The sequence below is a fragment of the Tachypleus tridentatus genome, chromosome 10, assembly GCF_004210375.1.
Source record: "Tachypleus tridentatus isolate NWPU-2018 chromosome 10, ASM421037v1, whole genome shotgun sequence".
Taxonomy (NCBI): domain Eukaryota; kingdom Metazoa; phylum Arthropoda; class Merostomata; order Xiphosura; family Limulidae; genus Tachypleus; species Tachypleus tridentatus.
In genome coordinates this window covers 41,888,540-41,910,967 of record NC_134834.1, presented here as the reverse complement: position 1 = coordinate 41,910,967, position 22,428 = coordinate 41,888,540, and the positions used below count along the sequence as shown (strand labels likewise).

Below are 22,428 nucleotides of genomic sequence, written 5' to 3'. Positions count from 1 at the left end.
GGAGAAGATTCAAAAGGTCAGTGGTCTCTGATGGACAGGAAGTAACTAAAACCCAGAGCATCGCGGATACTCTAGGTGAAAGCTTTTGCCGGGTATGTAGCACTTTTGCCTTTTCTTCCACCTTCTTAGATATCAAGACTCAGGCAGAACAATCACCTCTTTTCTTTAGAGCTGATTGTCTCTATGACTATAATCATCCCTTTATATTGGTGGAACTCAAACTGGCCCTTCATTGGTCTGGCAGTACATCGGTTGGACCTGATGATATACACTATGAGATGCTGCACCATTTATCTTCTGCTTCTCTTGCTATCCTTCTGGTTGTTTTTAAGTGGATCTGGTAGGAGAAAGTTTTTCCTGATGCCTGGCACCATGCTATTGTCCTGCCTTTCTCCAAGCCTGGGAAGGATCCCAAGATTCCTTCGAACTACTGTCCAACTACTTTGATGAGCTATCTCTGTAAGACTTTAGAGAGGATGGTTAATGCTCATCTTGTTTGGTTCCTTGAATCAAACAACCTCCTCTCACCTACCCAGTGTGGGTTCCAACGACAGTGCTTCACCTGATTTGACTTGAAACATCAATCAAGAGAAGCCTTTCTCAAACAACAACATCTTGTATCAATATTTTTTGGCATTGAGAAGGCTTATTATACAACATGGAGGTATGGCACTTTGCGAGCCCTCCATATATATGGGTTATGTGGCCATTTGCCCATTTTTATAAAAATATTTTTTAATGGACAGGAAATTCCAAGTTCATGTGGGTTCAACACTTTCTCATTCTTTTCTACAGGAACTTGGAGTCCCTCAGGGCTGTGTTCTGAGTGTCACACTTTTCAGTATAAAAATTAATGCCACCACTGAACAACTCCCTCTCACTGTTGCAAACAGGTTCTATGTTGATGACTTTCACATCTCATGTCAGTCTTCGAACATGTGGTATATTGAGCGGCAGCTGCAGAATGCCCTCAATTGTTTACTGAAGTGGACCACAGCAAACAGCTTTACACTCTCTCTCTTTCTAAAACCGTTTGCATGCACTTTTGCCACCAACGGGGTATTCACCCTGATCCTGAACTCTGTATCAGTGAAGTTGTGCTGCCTGTGGTTTCTGAGACAAAGTTCTTGGGGCTTATCTTTGACCATAAGCTAACCTTTATACCATGCAACAAGCAACTATGGGACAAATGTACAAGAGCATTGAACATCCTCCATATCCTCTCTTCCACCACTTCGAAAGCAGATCAATGTTCTTTGCTAAAGATATATTGTACTCTTATTCGATTGAAACTCGACTATGGATCACTGGTCTATGGCTCTCCAGACCATTGGCCTTGAAGATGCTAGACCCTATTCATCATCAAGGAATTCGACTCTGCACTGGGGCTTTCTGCACTTCCCCAGTTCAGAGCTTATATATAGAGTATCATAAACCTTTGCACCTCTGCAGTTTGCAACTGTCTTTACTATATGCATCGAAACTTCATTCCTTTCCAAAGCATCCCACCTGGGGTTGTGTTTTACTTCCTCAGTGGGCCATACTTTTTCAGAAGAGATGATCTACCATTACTCCTTTTGGCCTTCATATACAGGTGCAGTTGGATGAATTGGGTTTCTCCTTGGATAACATTGCTGTATCTACTGGTCAGCCCATCTCACTATGGCTTCTTACAGTCCCCAATTGTGACCTATCTTTAAGTCATCTGAGAAAAGTAGACACTCCTGATTGGAAATACTGTCTCCTATTTGCTGAACATCTTTTGAATCATCCTTGCATTGCTACTTCAACAGATAGTTTGAAATCAGGTTGCTGTGTGGGCTCTACCATGGTTTGTTGTGGTTTGGTGATTGCACACAGAATCCACTCTACAGCTTCTGTGTTCACTGCTGAACTGTGTGCCATTTCTCTTGTCCTGGATCACAAAGAAGCTAAGCAGTACTCAAACTGCACTATTTATACTGAATCACTTATTTTTCTACTGGCCCTGGAATTGCTTCACATTGGTTCACTCTGTTCTCACTGATATTCAAAACCGACTGGCCCATTTCTTTCCCATTGGTGTGGATTCCTGTCCGTGGTGAGGGGACCTTTGAGGAAAGGTTCTGTTCTTTCAGTTTACCTCCTCTGGGATCTAAACATCCACCCACGTGTTTGCCATGCGTGGCGACCCGTGAAGGGGAGGAGAGGATCCTGGTGGTTGAGGGGTCCAACCCTAACACACCACTTTGGCCTTGAATTCCTGTAGACAGGCAGCCTTTGGGTGGCCCCCTTGGGTCAATTGGCTGGTCCACTTGGGCTAGAGTCAACCAAGTACCAGTGTTGGAAGTTCTCAACGGGTGTTGTGGACATTGTGCCTGAAGCTGGTGTTTGGGTATAGTGCTCACGAAACCCTGGCGTTGCTGCATTGTCCTTGCGTGACATTGTAGTGTGTCCCCTCGTAGGGCTCCATGGTGGGTGGGGTCAGTGGGTACTGAAATTTCCCTTTTTTTCTATGGATCCTCCAACAAAAAATTTAGATAAAATAGTGAAAAAACAATCAATAGGTAAACGGCCATGTCTTGAAGACTTTGAGCAGCAATCTTCAACATCTGTAACACCTGTACCCCATTTTCTTATATTACATTCTCTTTCAGAAAAACCTTTAGGGTAAATGTCTCCCTTTTTTATTCAGAAGGGACTAGAGGGACTTGCTGGCTCTCCAAAGTCAGTAAAGAAGCTTCGATCTGGAGACATATTGGTTGAAATATCCACATCCCAACACAGTGAACTCCTCTTGAATTCAAAGGCAATTGGGGATGTACCTATTGAGGTTACCCCTCATGCTACCTTGAATTCATCATGAGGAGTTATTGTTGAGAGGGATTTGAAGAACATCCCGAGTCAGAGATTCTCTCTGGTCTCTCCACTCAAGGAGTTTTTGCAGTGAGGCGCATCTCCACTCGCAAAGATGGAGTTACACTGCCAACACATATCCTTGTTTTGACATTTACCTCACCACATGCATCTGCCACCATTAAGGCAGGTTATCTAATTTGCATGGTACGGCTGTACATTCCAAACCCTCTTCGATGTTTCCAATGTCAAAGGTTCGGCCACTCAAAGACATCCTGTTGTGGTTCCCTGACATGTGCTTGTTGTGGTGGCAAGGACCATGATGCCTATGAGTGTCACACAGACCCACATTGTGTCAACTGCAATGGTTCCACCTTTCCTATTTTCATTCTTGCCCAAAATGGTTGGAGGAAAAAGAGGTGCAGCATTTGAAAATGACCCATAACATTAGTTATACAGAGGCTCAGAAATTGCTGTCCGCCACTCCATCTCAAACATATGCAGCTGCACTTCATTCCACAACTACAGTGGGAGTGCAGACAGAACTCTCTGTACCTCCAAGAGAATTATTTTCAAAACAAATGAAAAGCCTTTTGACCTCCATTGTTAAAAAGGTTGATGAATTGACTTCTACACCCATCTCTGTTCCTCCCATACAGTCCAATAAATCTCAAGATCCACATCCTTCGGTTTCAAATACAGGCATTTCTTCTGATACATCTTTTTCTCCAACCCCACAATGCAAAACAATCATTCGTTCGTGTCCTCAGTCACTGGACTCCCCTTCCAATAACAAAGACCTGCCCAATCATCCCAGGGCAGGATCCATGGAGGTCGATAGACTTCCTCCGAATAAGGACAGTAAGGAAAAAAAAATGTGGTCGTAAACAGAAGGGTTCTCCAGCCACTTCGCCTATCTTCATTAAAAATAGCCACCTTGATACAATGGAATTGTCGAGGCTTACATTCTAATCTGGATTATATCAAAACACTGATTGCTTCCTACCATCCTGTATGTCTTTTCTTACAAGAAACATGACAGGCTGTGTGATGAATGAGTGCATGGAAGGTGGCACTATTGGTTGATCAGCATGTGCCCATCCTGTCTTTGCCACTCAACACACCCTTGGAGAACTTAACCATCCATGTTTCCTTGGGTCTTACCATCACTGTTTGTTCTCTATACCTGTCCCCTGGAGAGACATATGATCAATCAGACCTTGATGCTCTCGTTGAACAGTTGGCGTCTCCATTTCTAATCCTGGGGGACTTTAATGGACATCATCCCCTCTGGGGAAGTGCTGTTATTGACAGGAGGGGTCGATCTGTAGAGCGTATGCTCTCTGATCACAATCTTTCTCTTTTCAATACTGTTTTTTTCACTTATTTTCACGCACCTTGTCAGTCCTTTACCGCTATTGATCTCTTGGTTTGCTCCCCTTCATTATTTTCCCATTTTTCATAGAGGATTGACACTAATCCACTAGTCAGTGATCATTTTCCTATACCTTTGAGAGAGACTAGCCGTGGTCGATGCCACTCTACCCCATTCCCCGGAGGAAGATGAATCAGGCAGACTGGTCCACTTTCACTGCTCTTGCAGAACTTGATCCTGCCATTGTGAATCAGCCATCAATAGACGACTGTGTGGCAGCAGCAACTGACTGTATTACACAAGCAGCTGCTCAGTGTATTCCTAAAACCTTGACACGTTTTCCACAATATCCTCGTCTGTGGTGGAATCCTGCTTGCCACTTGGCATGGAAGGCTCAAAAACAGGCCTGGGATACTTTCCGTAGATATCCAACACTTTCAAACCTCATCGCTTTCCAACGGGCCTGTGCACATGCTAGGTGGGTAAGATGTCAAAGCCAGAAGGAATCTTGGATTAAGTTCACAACTAGCATATCTTCTACCATCAGTTCCAAGGTCATATGGGACAGGATTCGAAAGGTCAGTGGGCACTACAATTCTGTCCCCCTCTCCATCTTACTCTCTGATGTCCAAGAGGTAGATGATGTCCGGAGCATCGCCGATACTCTAGGTGAAAGCTTTGCCGGGTATCTAGCACTTTTGCTTCTTTCACCTTTGTAAGCCATCAAGACTCGGGCAGAGCATTCACCTCTTTCCTTTCGAACTGACTGTCTTTTTTACTATAATTGTACCTTTACACTGGTGTAACTGAAAATGGCTCTTCAACGGTCAGGCAGTACATCTGTTGGACCTGATGACGTACACTATGACATGCTGCACTATCTCTCTTCTGCTTCTCTTGATATTCTTCTAATTGTTTTTAACCAGATCTGGCAGGAGAATGTTTCTCCTGATGCCTGGCACCGGGCTATTATCTTACCTTTCTCTTACCCTGGGAAAGATCCCAAGATTCCTTCACACTACCATCCAATTGCTTTGATGAGCTGTCTCTGTAAGACCTTAGAGAGGATGGTTAATGCTCGTTTTGTTTGGTTCCTCGAATCAAACAACCTACTCTCGCCCACCCAGTGTGGGTTCCAACGATAGCATTCCACCATGGACCACCTAATTTGACTTGAAACATCAATCAGAGAAGCCTTTCTCAAATGCCAACATCTTGTTTCAATATTCTTTGCATTGACAAGGCTTATGACACAACATGGAGGTATGGCATTTTGCGAGACCTCCATACATATGGGTTACATGGCCATTTACCCATTTTTATGAACAAATTTTTAATGGACAGGAGATTCCAAGTTCATGTGGGTTCAACACTTTCCCGTTCTTTTCTACAGGGACTTGGAGTCCCTCAGGGCTGTGTTCTGAGTGTCACACTTTTCAGTATAAAGATAAATGCCATGACTGAATAACTCCCTCTCACTTTTGCAAACGGGCTCTATGTTGATGACTTTCACATCTCATGTCAGTCGTCGAACATGAGATATATTGAGCAGCAACTGAAGTGGACTACAGCAAACGGCTTTACTTTCTCTATCTCTAAAACCATATGCATGCACTTTTGTTGCCAACGGGGTATTCACCCTGATCCTGAACTCCGTATAGGTGAAGTTTCGCTTCCAGTGGTCCCTGAGACCAAATTCTTGGGGCTTATCTTTGACCGTAAGCTGACCTTTATACCACACTTAAAGCAGCTACAGGTCAAATGCACAAGAGCACTGAACATCCTCCATGTCCCCTCTACTTCCAGTTGGGGAGCGAATCAATGTTCTATGTTAAAGATATATCGTACTCTTATTCGTTCAAAACTCGACTATGGATCAATGGTCTATAGCTCTGCCAGACCTTCGGCCTTAAAGATGCTGGACCCCATTTATCATCAAGGACTTTGACTCTGCACTGGGGCTCTCTGCACCTCCCCAGTTCAGAGCTTATACGTGGAATCTCACGAACCTTCTCTGCACCTTTGCCATTTGCAACTGTCTTTACTGTATTCTTCGAAACTTCGCTCCTTACCAAAGCATCTCACTTGGGGATGTGTTTTCTTTCCTCAGTGGGCCATACTTTTTTCAAGACAGACAATCTGCCATTGCTCCTTATGGCCTTCGCATCCAGGCGCAATTGGATGAATTTGGTCTGTGCTTGGAAAACATTCCAGAATACACTGGTCAGCCCATCCCCCCTTGGCTTATTACAGCTCCCAAATGTGACCTTTCTTTAAGTCATCTGAAAAAGGCAGATACTCCCATTGGAAGTACCATCTTTTATTTACTGAACATTTTTCGAACAACCTTTCTATTCCAATTTATATGGATGGTTTAAAATCAGGTGACTCTGTGGGCTCTTCCATGGTTTTTTGCAGTTCGGTGGTTGCACGCAGAATCCCCTCTACAGCTTCTGTGTTCACTGCTGAACTGTACGCCATATCTCTTGCCCTGGATCATATTGAAGCTGAGCAGTACTCTGACTGCACTATTTATACTGACTCCCTTAGTTCTCTGCTGTCCTTGGAATCACTTCACGTTGGCTCACACCCTGTTCTCACTGATATTCAAAACCGACTGGCCCATTTCTCATTAACATCTACTTCTATCCAGTTTTTCTGGATACCAGGCCACGTTGGTATTCACAGGAATGCGCTTGCAGACATGACAGCTAAATCCATCTGCTCTGGCACTATCACCACTGTGTCTATTTCGTACATGGACTATGGTCCTGTATTCAAGGCTCGGCTCCATGCCAGCTGGCAGTCCACTTGGAGTGAGCAACGTGACAACAAGCTTTTTTAAATAAAACCCTATATTGGGCTTTGGCTGTCTAGCTTCCATAAAGTTCGGAAGGAGGAAGTTGTTCTAACTAGACTACGCATTGGTCACAGTTTTTTAACTCATTATTTTCTTTTATCTGGAATTGATGCACCAATGTGTAGTTTATGTAACACACAGATCACAATAAGCCACATTTTACTTTCTTGTCATCGTTATGATTCACAACGACGGCATCATTTTAAGTATGTTCTGTCCCAAGGTTTGTCCATAACGTTAGACGGTGTTATTGGTGATGGTGACACTTTCCCCCTTGGTAATGTTTTTAGATTTTTAAAGGCCATTAATCTTTTTAATAACATTTATGTTTTTTGATATTTACTTTACACCTTTTTAATGTGGCTCCCTTTTAAAAATCACAGTTCATCTAGTTCGATTTGAAATTAGAAACTGACTGTAACATAAAGTAACTTGAAACCAGGACTGGAAAGGCCAACTTCAGGTGACTGACGATGGTCTTTGTACTTACCTGTTAGTCTTCCTGGTGAGTTATGATTATTACAGTCATGCTTCAGAAAGCCCTTTACAACTTGAATTACTGTAGTTTTTCTCTTGACATTGTAGACTAGATGTAAACATTGGATTTATGCTTTTTTTTAACATTATTTTGTTTTACCTTAATTTCCTTTTATAAATTTTACTGGATTTATTTTTACCAGACGTTTGGTGCAATTAGCTAGCTGCTTGGTACTATAAAACACTAAATCAACCAACCAACATCAAATCACTGTACCATTACCTTCATCTGTATAGGTAGGATACAATGGTAGGAGTAGTGGAATTAAAATATAGTTTTAAATTTGACAGGGTAGAAATTATTGAAAATTAGGCAGTTTTATTTTTGAACAGAGTGGTTAGCCTTTGGAATAGATTGCCTTGAAATGTGGTAGACATAACAGGATTGATGAAGTACTTGAGGAATCAGGGCTGGATATAGACAGTTTGGTGTTTGATAAAATGAATTAGATAGTCACAATCGGCTGAAGTTCTTCTTGATGTCCCTCAAATGGTACTGTTGTATTTTCTTTTTCTTCTTCTGAGTAAGTGACAGTAATCAACAAGGCAGTAATTATTTTTTCTTCATTTTTAAGAAGACTTGTCTGTTGTGAATTCAGGCAAACTGATCTTTCTTCACAATGCTCATAGAACTTGATTTTATAGACAGCAATGTAACAGTTTTAACACCTGTGTAGAGGCAGTAACTAGTTATATTGTCCAGTCAACTGTACTTACCATCACTTAAACCATGATGTGCATTCATGATATTCTTGTCCATTATGAAAACCTGAGTGCCAGAGGGAATGAAATGCTTCAAAGTGCCAAGGATATTACTTGCAAATATCCATCTCTTACTAATCATAATACATTTAAGAAGTCTTCTGGTCTTGACTAACCAGTCAGTCATGAAAGCTTGAAAGAGTCTTGTATGAATTTCTTCAGAATATTTACCACCACAAGTTCCAAGGTTGTCCGGGGTAAGATTTGCAAGATTTACTGAAATACCTAAATCTTCTCTCCTTTCAGTTTTGCAACATGATATTGCCTGAACCTCCCTTTCAGCATTTTCAACATGAAAAATTCTGCATTGTGTCTTTATGCATTGGTCAACTACACATTTTGTAAATACATAGTCTGTTATACCTACCTTTGGCCTTCATGTCCAGGCAGTACTGAATGAGACAAGAAAACAAATGTTAACTAAGAATGGTGGTGCTTGTAGTCAGTCTGTTGTCTTTCCTCCAATCAGCAGTTAAAAATTAATGACAGTGGCAGATAGCCTTTAGAGCTTTGTCACGACAAATACAAGATGAGTAACTTTGGTGGCAATTGAAATAAAACTTGAGGCTTTTTGGATCTTGGCATCCCACCCATTCAAGGCACCAGACTGTGCTAGTCCAGTGCTTATACTATCAATGGGCAGAGCACAAATAGTCCATTATGTAGTTGTGTGTTTAATAAGAAATGTAATGATAATATTTTGATTACTTGGATAGTTGAAATAATTGAAAATAGCCATAATTGAAAATCCTAGTTTTGTTTAATTGATTAATTTTGCCACAGATAATGTAATTGTAATTTTGATTAATTGATTGTTGGAAAAATTACAAGCAGTAATGATCAAAAATACTAATTTTGATTATTATTTTCATAACATTAACCAAGTTAATTGAAATTTTAATTAATTTATTAGTTTATATGAAATTAATCAGTGTAATCACTGCTTATTGGTAATAAATTTATTTACCCAGTTCTAAAGTTGGTTAATCCTGACTTATTTTTAATGAACACCTATTGACCCATTTTTTAAAGATTACTCAAAATTAGGTGACTCAGTGGACTCTTTGATGGTTTGCTACAACCTATTGTTAGTCACAGCATCTCTACAAATTCTGCTTTCTCAGTTGAGTTTTATGCAATTTCATTTAACTTGGATAATACAGAAGCTTATGATTAAACTAATTGTACTATCTGTACTGATTTGCTTAGTTTTGCAATTGCTTAACTTCTTTTCTCTTGGACCATCAGGAACAACTAGACTGGCACAGTTTTCTCTCTTATCTGTATACATCCAGTTCTCTGGATTTTGAGCTATATTGGAGCCTAAGGGAATGAGATTGCAGAAGATGCAATCAAATTAGCCTCAACTGGTGAAACCAACTCTATTTCATGTATTCTGCCATCAAAGCAAGGCCCAAGACCAGTTAGTAGGAGATTTGGGATGAGCAGTGGCTCTACCAAATTTTGTTAGATCATACCTGTTATCAATGAATGGCTGTCTGGTTTGTGCAATAATTTGAGATAACTCATTTTTTGTTGTTTCGTTTCTCCAGTGTAACACTCAAATCTTAATTGCTAACATTTTACTTTTCTGCCATTATTATGATATTTTAATCCCATACCATTCTATTTTATCTCATGGTGTTCCTCTGTGGATTAACAGTGCCATTGGCAATGGATCATTCTTTAAATTCATTGTGAGTTTAGTTTTGTTATGAACTGTAAAACCTCTATAATTCTATTCAACTTTTTAATCTTTCTTTCCATTTTACAATAAAGTCATATTTTATATATCCATTTTTTATTTAATTAATTCACTACAATAACATTGTTTGTCACAGATAGCTATGAATACTTTATGCTAAAGAATACGAAATATTTGGTAGAAATATATACCTTTATGGTTATTTTAAATCAAACTAACAAAAACTTCATAACTTCATTAAACATATTTGTCATTAAGATTAATCACCTACTTTTTCAAAATATCTTGCAATTTTTGAAAGTCATTTTTTTTTCTAAAATCATGAATGTGGTTTATTTTAATTTCTTAACTAAAAAGCATAAAATTATGAGAGTTATGATTGCTAGAAATTAAGTACTCTTACACAATTCAGAATCTAATTGTATCTTAATCAGTGCTTAGAACAATGTATAAAATTTCATCTTTCCTGATAGGATGTTTTACACTTGGGTTAAGAATGCAATTCTCCACAACTTCATGCAATAGAAAGCAGATAAACTTAGTTAATTTTTCTAAAACTAAAGTTTCATAATAACAAGCAATATTGTAAGCAATGGATATGATAAGTATTGTTGTTTTAATACTATTATTATATACTTTATAATTCATGAAAAACCCTGAGGCACTAGATGAAGAGTGTATTGTTTAAAAATATTATTGACCTAATACTAATGTTTTATAACAAGAATGAGCAGGTGAGTCTACTTTAAAACAATAGGAAGCATCTCAGAGCAGAACTTTGAGTTACCTGGGCCAACCATAAATTCAGTTTTTTCAGAATGTTCAGGGGCCCCAATGCATGTTTTTTTTTTGGTGGGAGGCTCCAACATTTTAAGCTATGCCAGTGTATGAACAGCACTGCTTTAGATAAAAATGTTTTCATACAGAAGCTAATATCAAGCTATGTATTGTCTGTTTATGTATTAAATACACAAATATATGCTTTGTATTTTAGAGAACTTGGTCTTCTAAGACAGTATAGTGGTAAAAAAAGAGAAATGGATACTAACCATTCAAAATATGCAAATGAAAAAGGTGAGCTTTATTCTGTTTGATAAATACAAACATAATATTATCTGAAAATTAAATTCAAGTATTTGTAATTACCCCTCCATTCCCTAGGCTATTCTCATTCATTGCTCCCCTCTATATATGAAGATACCCCAAACCTTCCATTCCCCCCTATTAGGACTAAAAGATTCCAGTTTGTCTCTCATACAAATCATTATGTGTCACTAATTAATAAATAGGAGCATCACATGCTCCTTGATGCTTCTGGCTCCCTTTACACATCACGATCAAACTCTCACTTCTTGTTTGGCAGTACTCAAGTTCAGATTTATATCTTTTCTTCCAGTACAGACATGAAGTTCTTTGCCTTTGTTTTACTTACACTTTATTTCATTTAATTCCCAACATTTTATTGCTTTCATTTTGAAAGCATTTATTTACCCATGTTTTGCCACAAAATCTTTTGCTTGTTTGAAGGATTTCAAGCACACATTCCAAAGTTCACATTACTGCTTTGAGTTTACCTAGTTTGTCTGAAACCTTAACTCAGACTACAGGTACAGGTTACCCATTGGGGGATTTCTCAGCATTTATTTGAGGGGAGTTTGAGCATTATATGGACAACCTTTGTTTATCCCCTTGGCCTTCTGATATCATTTATGATTTCATTAGGTTTGATGCATTTCCAAATTGGATGACGTGACCGATATAAACAATTCACTTACACATACTGTTACTTGTTCCATAACATCTGGAGTTGAGTGAGCCAATCCATCTTATTCCTTGCACAAGTTGAGTTCATCTTCTCAATGCCAGATGACCAGTTATGGAATGCTGCATTGTGCCAAATCTTCTGTTATTTCCAGGTATTGGTCCAGATCTTAATCCCCAACTTTTGGGTTGGAAGTAAAAATGTTATTATCTTGATCCCACACTTGTGGGATGTTGGTTTCCCATGGAGGAAATTTTGGATGCAGTTGGCCCACTGAGTACAGTCTGATGCACCCTAGTCACTCTACATTTCACTTTTTGTGCCCTTGTGTTTCACAAATTATTTATAATGGCAAACAGTATACCTGACTAAGAAGTGATACATTATTCCCCAGTTGTCCTCTAGATCACTTTCTTTCATAATCAGTCATACCTTTCAGAAGCCTTTGAGGATGCTTCTGTTCCTCCATCTCAATGTGGGATTCCAGCTGATCTTGTGAGAGAGGTAAGTACTGTATCTGAAGATGTACTTTTCCTATATTGAAAATGTATTTCTGATAGGTACTTACCTCTTCTCTCTCGCATTTCCCACCCTTCCTCCCCACTGCCTGCTCCTTCTGCCATACTTTGTAGTGGAGTGTAAAAGGAGTCATATGCAGCACATGAGAATATTGTGCTTTTATTGGTCAATTAAAAATGCATTAGAAATGTTGGAATCATTCGAGTCCAACAGGGAAAGCAGAAGGCTTGTAGCATGTGTAAAGAAACAATTTGCATATAGAGAGCAGAACTGAATGAGGATAGCTAATTTTGAGAGAGGAGATAAGTACCTATCAGAAATACATTTTCAGTGTCGTAAAATTCTAACTTCAGGTATGTTTTTTTCTGTCTTTGTCTTCCATTTCCTATAGTTCCACTCCTGCTCTTCTCAGGGATGAGCCTCAAGGTTATTATTTCATGTTTTATTCTTCCCCAAATATTCAGATTTATTTAAGTCATTTTGAGGATAATTTGCTTTTAGGAGGGAGTCATTATACCTTGACCCATATGTACTGAGGAAAGTTGTTTTCTTTATTATCATTTTTCAACTTCCGTATTTGGTGTCCAGCATGGCCAGGTGGTCAGGGTACTCAACTCATAATCTGAGAGCCATAGGTACAAATCCATGTCATGCCAAACATGCTTGCCCTTTCAGTCATGTAAGCATTATAACATGACAGTCAATCCAACTATTTGTTGGTAAAATAGTATCCCAAATGGGTGGTGATGACTAGCTGCCTTGTCTTTAGTCTTACACTGCTAAATCAGGGGTGGCTAGTAAAAATAACCCTCATGTAGCTTTGCACAAAAAAAAAAAAAAAAAGACAAACAGTTCCCTTCTTTGGACTCACAGAATTTAATGTTGTTTCACCCTTAGTGGGGATCAAACATTTTAATGATTAGAATATATTAATTGATCAGTTGGGTTAGCTCAGTATTATTGATATTTATGGATGATAATTTCATTGAAGAGAAGTAGTTGAGAGACACAACTGAGTTTTTAAGATTGGAAGTCTGAAATGTATTAGTGCAGAAAATATTTTCATAATCAAAACTGCAGACAAATGAAACTAGAAGACTCAAGGTTAAGAGATATATAACACTCAAATATGACTCCAGTTGATGCAGTATTATTTTTTAAATAAAATAAATGGCTTATGGAATAATTTTACAACTCCTGATAAAAGCTGTAATCGAAAGAGTTTGAGAAGAGATTGGAAGAGTATTTTAGGAATCAGAGTTGGAGTGTTGGATATAGAAGCAGGACTTAGGGGGTTACCATTAAGGTTTTGAGATTGTTAGATGTTTTGAATTCAGAAATTCAGATGTTTTCTCAGAAATTGCAGGCAGTAGGATGAGAGTACTGAAATGTAAGATAGGGAAAGCTGGACAGAACATTGGTTAAGATTTTTGTAATAAACTGTTTGGCATATAGAATGATTTGTTTTTAGTTGTCAGTAAAGTATTACTACATTATTTTAAAAGTATAAAGGAGATTGGTTAAATATTCTATAGATCAGGGATGAATAGTTTTTACTTTGTTGTAGGAGTAACAGAAAATTGGATATCCTAGATAGGCTGTTGTTTGATCCCTTGAAAATAAAAAACATGAAGTCATGTTAAAATATTACACTGTCTAGATATAAGGCAGATGAAAGTTAACAAACCAATTTGACTTCTTTTTTTACTAAATATAATTTTAAAGTTTCCACAAAAGTATCCCTCAGAAGAATTATTGATTTCTTGTGATGTTATGTTTATGATACTTCATTTTGAATAAGTTTGACATTATTGAAAGTATATTTTTGGTTTACTTTCAGTAGTTTAATACATTTTGTTTTTACAGGGCAGTTATTTGACTACTTGATTGTGATAGATTTTGAATCAACATGTTGGGAGGATAAATCCAAAGCACATTTGTTTCAGGAAATCAGTATGTCAATTTTGTTTTAAGACTTTCTTTGCTTGATAAACACTTCCAGCTTTTTTATTAGTTAATATAGTTAAGTGGAAAAAACCATTTGGTAACTAGTTCAAAAGAGATATGTGAACTTCAGAGCATGTGACAAAGGAATAAATGTATATGTGGAGTTTTTTTTAATATATCTTATAAAGGACATTGTTGTATGTGTAGTTCTTTTGGTACCAAACATATGTCAACTTAGTATTAAATGTTTTCAATGAGACAGTAGTATACTTCTGTTTTGATCTGTAGAAGCTTATTTTGGCTAAGTCACCATTTTGGTGAAATACTGATTACCATCACAAATTAATTTATCTCATACAATGTACATAATCACGCTGTAAAGTAAGAGCAAGAATTTTTCTGACTAAGTTATGATGTTATTCACCATTCATAGCAAGAAAATTACCACAAAACTGTACAAGAAATAAATAAAAAAATCAGTCCAGGAATTGCATTTGATTTTATCTGTTTTGTATGTATATATAAAAATATTGTGTAGTAAGGTCCTGAGAGAAAAATCAATTATTTTTGAGTTCCATTGATAAAAGTCATGTTAAGGTTTTAAAAATTATAACCAGTGAACAAAAATTGCATGCATCTTCCAATTACTGGCAACTAATAGCAGAATGAAAACTGTGTACACAAGCTTCCTTAATGTTCTCTTTCAGACAACCTGTTCACACTTCTGACTAAAGTAGACCTTGCTAATACTCAGGTTATTAGGTAGATTGTTGTCGGTCATGTCCGGAAAACAAAACTTAGCTAATAGTGAATTTGTATCACATGCTACTGATCTCAACTAAGATTTGTGTGTAGTATACACACAAATTTGTGTTAATGTATAGTAGACTGATTGTGTGAGTTTGTTTTTTGGTACTACAGCATTAACAATGAATGTATTTATTGTATTTCATAAAAAGTAATTTTTCAAAGAAATTGTATTTATTGTCAGTAGCATTTGAAATTTTCACTTAATGTGTGAATAGTAAGTTCTGTAATTAATACTAAAGTGTTACAAAGACAAATAAATGTATGTGAATGTAACATAATTTAATTTTAGGATAATTAAGAAATAAAAAAAACATAACACATACTAGTATAATTAAGATATTATACATACAGTTGGTTGGAGCATAACCCAAAAATATTAAATTTCATAAAATAAGAGTGTGTGTCATTTGTTCTCATATTCTACTTATAATTCAACACACACTGTATGTTCTTATTACTGTTGAGTTGTTTATATTTAATACTTTTCTTTAAAGCTGCAAAGTTCTTAATGTTTGGAAAGCACAATGTATACAAGTAATTTATATGTGGCATCAAAAATAATGTTTTATACTTTTAATATTAATTTGTTTAAGATATATAATATGTGAATGTAAGTTTGATTATTTTCACAGTTGCACACTACAGGTTTTTTCATTCCTAGCCAATGCATAGGCTGTCTTCTGTCCAATTATGAAGACCTATCACAGCACATTTGTCAGCATACATTCCATATAGCATATGCCATCCTTAATTTTGAACCACTAACCACAGAGAGGCAACTGGTTGACAATAGCCTACTACACTTTCTTGTATTTGTTGTGTATTCATTAATTTATTAATTTTTCATTCTGTAATTAATTATTATTTTTATTATTTCTTTTTTTTTAAACCAAGTTCCAAATGTAAATAACATTAAAGAACAACAAGAGTCATTTTGGTCCATCTAGGCCATCTTATCCACTAAATACTAATAAAATTCAAAGCCAGACCTTATCATTCAAATATCTGTTGAGCTTCCCTTAAATTAATTGTATCTACTTTATCTGAAGGCAACCCATACCAAAGGCCAAATACCATGTTAGAAAAGTAAAGCTATCTTAGCTGTATGTTACTTCTGCCCTGTCAAAATTTGTATTTATATCCCCTAATTTTACCATTCCCATCGTTAAGTATGAAAACGTTAAGGCATCAATACTATCAATTCCCATAAATAATCTTAAACACCTCAATCAAATCCTGTCTTAACTCTTCTATTTTAAAAGTAAAATAAGTTTAAGAGATCTTAGCTTATCCTCATAAGATAACCTTTTCATCCATGATATCAATCTAATAGCCCCACTTTGAATACACTACTCCAGATGTGGCCTAACCAATGATCTATACCATGGTGGTCCAAAATTGGCCCACAGGCCACATCTGGCTTACAAGATTATTTTTGTGGCCTACAGGTGCTTCAAGAAAAATAAAAAAATTTTTGTTTAGGAAGTTATCTCAAAAAAGATGAGAAATGCTTTCTCTTTAATAGTAATAACAAAAAATAAATAGTAGTTTAAATAACATACTAATATGGTTTTAAAAAGCTATGTATCAATATTTTATATTATTGGAATAATTTTTATACTATACAAATTTACCCTAGCACTCTAGTCTGCACTTCACAAAGAAGCAATATTGTTTATTTTATATATTGATGAATTACTTTTGACTTTAGAAATCAAGCTGTGATTGGTTGGAGGTACTTGGTTACACTTCAAAAAGTTTGTTTTTTTTTACATTTTTTAATTGGTTTGTATCATGCAATGGATGACATGTTATGTAAATTTGGTGTCATAGTATATAGTTCTCTGCGAATAAAAATATATTCAATGACCTGTGAATTGGACCCCAAAATAAATGTCCATAAAAAAGGTTTTAAAAGAACATAGAACATTTAACTTGAATTGTGAGTAAAAAATGTTTATTGAAAATATGGAAAATTATAGCATTTTGCATATTTACAAACTCTTGCTATACCAAAAGAATACAATATAAGATACCATTATGACACAAAACACAAGCCAAAGTATGACTAATGTTTTGGAAAATCATGGGCTTATAGTTTCAAGGAGTTCAAAAAACAAATGTGCTTTAATTAAGTATGCAAAACCTCAAATTGCAAGTCTTACTGCATCATATGAGGTCTCTCTGATGTTTGTGAAAAAAAATTTTAAATCATTTAATTATGAGAAACTTATAAAACATTGTGCATTCAAGGATGATAAAATGGTTAAAAATTTTGAAAGTGTATCTTAGCTCATCAGACTGTGGTAAAGATAGTAAGTGAAATAAATAAAAATGTTTCTTCCAAACTAAAATTTATCATTCAGAAATGTAAATACTTTTCAGTAGCTTTGGATTAAAACCAGATAATGACATCTCTCAAATGCTGATTTTTATCCACACTTCAGATGAAGTTTTCTTAATACATAAGCACCTGAAGATATAACTTTTTGATAGCAGTGCAAAAGGATCTGAAACTTATGCAGCACATTTATCTGTTATTAATTAATATGATGGATTTCAAAAGTGCTTGTGTATTGTGATTGATGATGCAAAATAAATGTCAATAAAATGGGATTATTTGATTTGCTTAAGAATAATGTAATGGGTGCTATCAATCTTCACCAAATTATACAGCAGGAAGAATTATGTGGGAATATTTATGAGTGACATACTTGGCAGTGTTGTGACTCAACATAATATCATAAGAGGTGATAATAAAAAATAGGAAATTTTTTTTTTCTTTTTTTTTGGAAGTTAATGCAGTATTTAGTGGCTTACCATTTCATTTGAATACTGGGTGACTGTACAGGAAATTGTTTTCAGTGTTTCTTTTGTTATAGAAAAGAAATACCCTTCTTCCTCAGGAATGAGAAAATTGGCATTATGCAATAAAATATAGGTCAGTTTTAAGATAAAGACTTTCTTTATTTCTTGGTATTCCTGACATATGACTGATCATTTGAATGGGTTAAACTTCAAATAGTAAAATAGGCAGCAGAATGTCTCCCATCTGGTTATCACATCAGAGATTTTCAAAATATACAGAAACATGTGTTTAGTGTGTGTCTCAAAATATGTTTCCAGCTTCTCTTCTTGTCATGAATTGTTAACTGATGATAATACATCAGAATGTTTTACTTTTGTAAAAACAAAAAAAAAGAGAGAGAGAGAGAGAAAATATTTCGTGTGAGTTTGAAGAAAGATTTGCAATTTAACACCCCTACATAATTTACTGTTGAAAGACACATTGTTGAATTTAAGGGTGTCCAGAGGGAATTTCCCCTGTGCAGAAAATTGCCATGAAACATTTTAACTATTTTGTCCTTTTTTTAAAATGTTTAAATTGATTTCCTCATACTTTTATATTGCCCTCTGGTATAAGGGTCTGTATTCAACACTGGAAACACAGCCATCAGATTTTTGGCTGGAATTATATAAGCTGTAATCTGACCCTTTCTTCTTCCTTTTTTGTGGAAGCATGTATATTTGTGACATTTTTTTATTGTAATAATGTAAGTGAAATTGAAAACACAGAACATGATGAATAATGATACACTTGATGCCTGTCTTTGATTCTTAACCTCCAGCATTGAATTTGAAATCACTAGTTAATGGAAATCCTTGCCCCTAATGTCCTCATTAATAGGTAAGATTAAAATCAAAATAATATTTAATAAATTGAAAGTTAGTACATCATTCTCTCTGATTAAGATAAGTGTCACCTCCATGAGCTTATTAACAGGAAAGGCTGAAATCAGAATAAAACTTGTTTAAATGTAAAATGAATAGCCAAGAAAATACCAAAGGATAATATTGTATCAAAGCTTTGTAATTATATGACCTTATTAAAAAAAATAGTATGTGTGGCCTGTAAAACTGGGTATGCTTTTAGCCTGCAGTACATGAGAAGCTGATCTATCCTGACATCATGACTTCTTTTACACTTTGATTCAAATTTATGTAAATTCATCCTGCCATTAGCAACAACACATTGATTGAAAGGTTTAAGAGACTTATTAACTAAAATACTAAGATCTTCCTCTTCCATAGCACTTGAAGGTTATTCCCATTAAAATTATACTCATAATTTATACTCTGAAATCCCACATACATTATCTTACATTTATTATCAACAAAAGCCTTTTGCAATATATTTGCTTAACTCACCAAGTAACTCAACTATTTTTGAAAAGTATCAGCATAAAACCTATAAAACTATAATGTTGTAAGCAAATTTGAATAATCCATCATCCATTCCCTAATCTCTTTTATGTAACCAAAAAAGAGCAAAGTCCTGATGCTGAGCTCTTGAGGTATCCCACCTGTGACATTAATGTAGTTTGACTAAACACCATTTATAATAACCTTTGCTTTTTTTCCACCTAGCTTGGTTTCTGCTCAGTAAGTAAACCTATCCCCTACACCTTTTTTGTGGAACTTGTCAAATAGGTTTTGAAAATCTAGTTGCATCAACTCTGTACCTTTACCCTCATCAATATGATCAGTAACCTCTTCAGAGAATGTTTAAAGATTAGTAAGGCAAGTTTTCCCAAGTGAAACTATGCTGACTATCAAACAAAATTTTGAACATTGTTAAATGATGTATCAAAACATCTTTTATCAGACTTTTAAAAAATTTTACCATCACTGATGTAAGTTTACTAGGTATATAATTACCAAGACATTTTTGTCACCTCCCTTGAAAAGAAGTGTAACATTAGCCAATTTCCAATATTCTGCCACCTTCCCACTTATTAAGTACTTAGAAAAAATAATGGCAAATTGCTCATATATCCAATCCTTAAATCTCTTTCAAAAACAATGGGTAGATATTACCTGACCCAAAAAGATTGCCCTTCTTTAAACTTCCCATTTTCTTTCTAACAAGCTCATAATTAATGTGATGACCTTGTTAAATCTTGTTTGAATCTAGCAACTGTTTAGGAGGGGGAATGATTCTTAAATCTTCACTAGTCAAAATTGAAAAAATAGGAGGATTTAGATCCAGCTATCTCATATTCATCATTTGTCACCATCCAAAGCTTTTTCTCCCATCCTAACATTTTGGTCATCTTTCATATATTTGAGAAATTCTTACTATTTATTTTTAAAATTTAAACACTTTTTAATAAGCTTCTATCGTTCCCTAATTAACTGTATCTCATGATCTTCTATAATTCTCCAAATGTCCTATCACTGGAACCAGTTCAGTCTTCTTATACTTGTAATGTTTTGTTTTGTAATTATCCTTTATATTTTTGCTGAGCCAATCTAGGTTTTAATGTAATATCTTACCTCCTTTCAAAAAAAGATTTCTCAACTTATACTGCTTCTATTGGCACAAATTTTCACTTGCCTTGATACTCCCATTTACCCTCATGTATGTTGATGTGAGATATCTGTATACTGCCATGCAAATGATTATGCAGAAACCATCCACCAATATGAGTGGGACACTACCCCTATTCTAACTAGCATCCTCTCCTACTCATGCAACTGTTAACCATTTCTGTTGCCTATCTCACTGTGTAGTGATAAGGCACTACACCCAATCTTTTTAGTCCTTCTATATTTCACCATAGAGTCATAATTAGCCCTTTGTGGATGTTTCTCTCCTCTTGGTTGATGGATAACAAGGGTGTTTCATCAGAAGCATTCCTCCTCATTGATTTCTGCATTCTGACTTTCTTCTTTGGGTCCATAGGGTTTATATGTTTTCAAGCCAGATTCCTCTTTTGGACCTTTCCTTGGCTCCTTGCAGTTTGGATGGTCTGAATTTCACCCATCTTCCTTTCCAAGGTCCATCATTTCCACAATCATAAGGATGTATGGCCTTGTCACAGCCTGATCCTGCCTTTCTTCCAATTTTCTTCCATCTTCTGCTGGGACAGCAATAAGTTGTTGAATTTACACTTCTAAAATCAGGGTTTTGATTCCCCTTAGTGGATACTGCAGGTAGCCAGATGTGGCCTTGTTATAAGAAAAAAACATACATCCTCTTACCTTCTAGGAGTAGAGGTTTAGATTGGTTGGTTGGTGAGGGCAGAAATGTTTTTTCTTATCTGTCATTTAATACCTCATTCATATTGGAGTTTAATTTATATCCTACTCAGTTAAGTTCACTCTTTTTCCTTTTTAATTTAGAAATAGAGCAGTGCTAGTTTCTAGCCTCTCCTCCTGTATGTTTCCAATTATGCATGAAATTCTCTTAAATTTGGGGGCATGAACTTTCCATTATGTCTTCATCCCTATTGGGTATGTCTTCTTATGTTGTCTTTTGTGGGTTTGTGGTTTAGTGGACCCTTTGGAGTTGCCTTTCATTCTTCCTTCCCAACTAACTTAACTTGATTGCCTGGATCTAGTCAACACCTTTTTAGGTGTTCCTCTTCCAAGTCCATAATGCCTTCTATTTTGAGTGCTCCTCTTTACTGTTGGATAATGTTCTGGGCACTTGGGAGGTTTAGGGTTGGTAGTCTCTCATAAAGTCCTTTCACCTTTCCTTCACTGTGGACTCCTAGCTGTTTATTTGGCTGTAGCTCACTTCATTCCAGCCCTACAGGAATGGTTGGTGGTAATGTTTTCTGATGACTAGTTTCTAGTCTTGTACATCTTTAGACAAGTAAGCACTCATTTAAGTGACCTGTGGTAAAGGCCACTGGTCCTCCTGTGTTGACTTCAGCCTTCATATTCCTGTTCTGGTTTGTATTATACCAGGTGCCCTGTATCTCACAGTAGGTAATTTATCCTTGCCCATTCATGGCTTTCCCCTGAGATGGGGCTTGCACTGATTCTTTCAGTGGTGACTACTCCCATTGTTTATTCCTTGGAATTATTCCCAGTCCTGTGATCATTATTCATTTCCAATAATGGGAAGATTTGCCTGTCTTATTTTACCTTTCTAGATTTTCTCTCTTGTGAACATTTCCCTTTGGTATTCATCACCTCTTCCTGTCCCTGGTTGCTCATTTCCTTCATCTGTTGGAGGACTTCTTAATGTCAGTATGTGGATAACTCCCCATACTTTTAATATTTGTTATCTTCACCAACTAATTGTTTCTTATTCTGAGGAATATCATCTTTCTCCTGTTCCCATTTTTCAGTCCTCTATTTTTGTTATTACAATCCCATATTAGCATAATATATAATACATAAAAATTAAAAGTGACAACTCTGCAGTTTGTAGTTTATATATATATATATATATATATATAACACCAAAAACACAAACATCAAATATCAACTTACATACAATAATTTATGAAAGTGTACAATAC

The 22,428-nt window shown here is 36.1% G+C and overlaps 1 protein-coding gene across 11 annotated transcripts in view; it reads left to right on the top strand.

Annotated features, from left to right (window-relative positions):
* Nucleotides 1-22,428, top strand: part of LOC143229138 (ERI1 exoribonuclease 2-like) — a 49,298-nt gene that overhangs the window by 8,072 nt on the left and 18,798 nt on the right. For 7 of the 11 annotated variants that reach the window (XM_076461012.1, XM_076461014.1, XM_076461015.1 and 4 more), the window contains 2 exons: nucleotides 11,069-11,148; nucleotides 14,222-14,308. In XM_076461012.1, the coding sequence (XP_076317127.1) occupies nucleotides 11,069-11,148; nucleotides 14,222-14,308 (167 nt within the window). Of the gene's footprint in view, nucleotides 1-9,617; nucleotides 9,793-11,068; nucleotides 11,149-14,221; nucleotides 14,309-22,428 lie in introns of all 11 variants that reach the window. The other 4 variants (XM_076461020.1, XM_076461021.1, XM_076461019.1 and 1 more) reach the window with 2 other exon arrangements.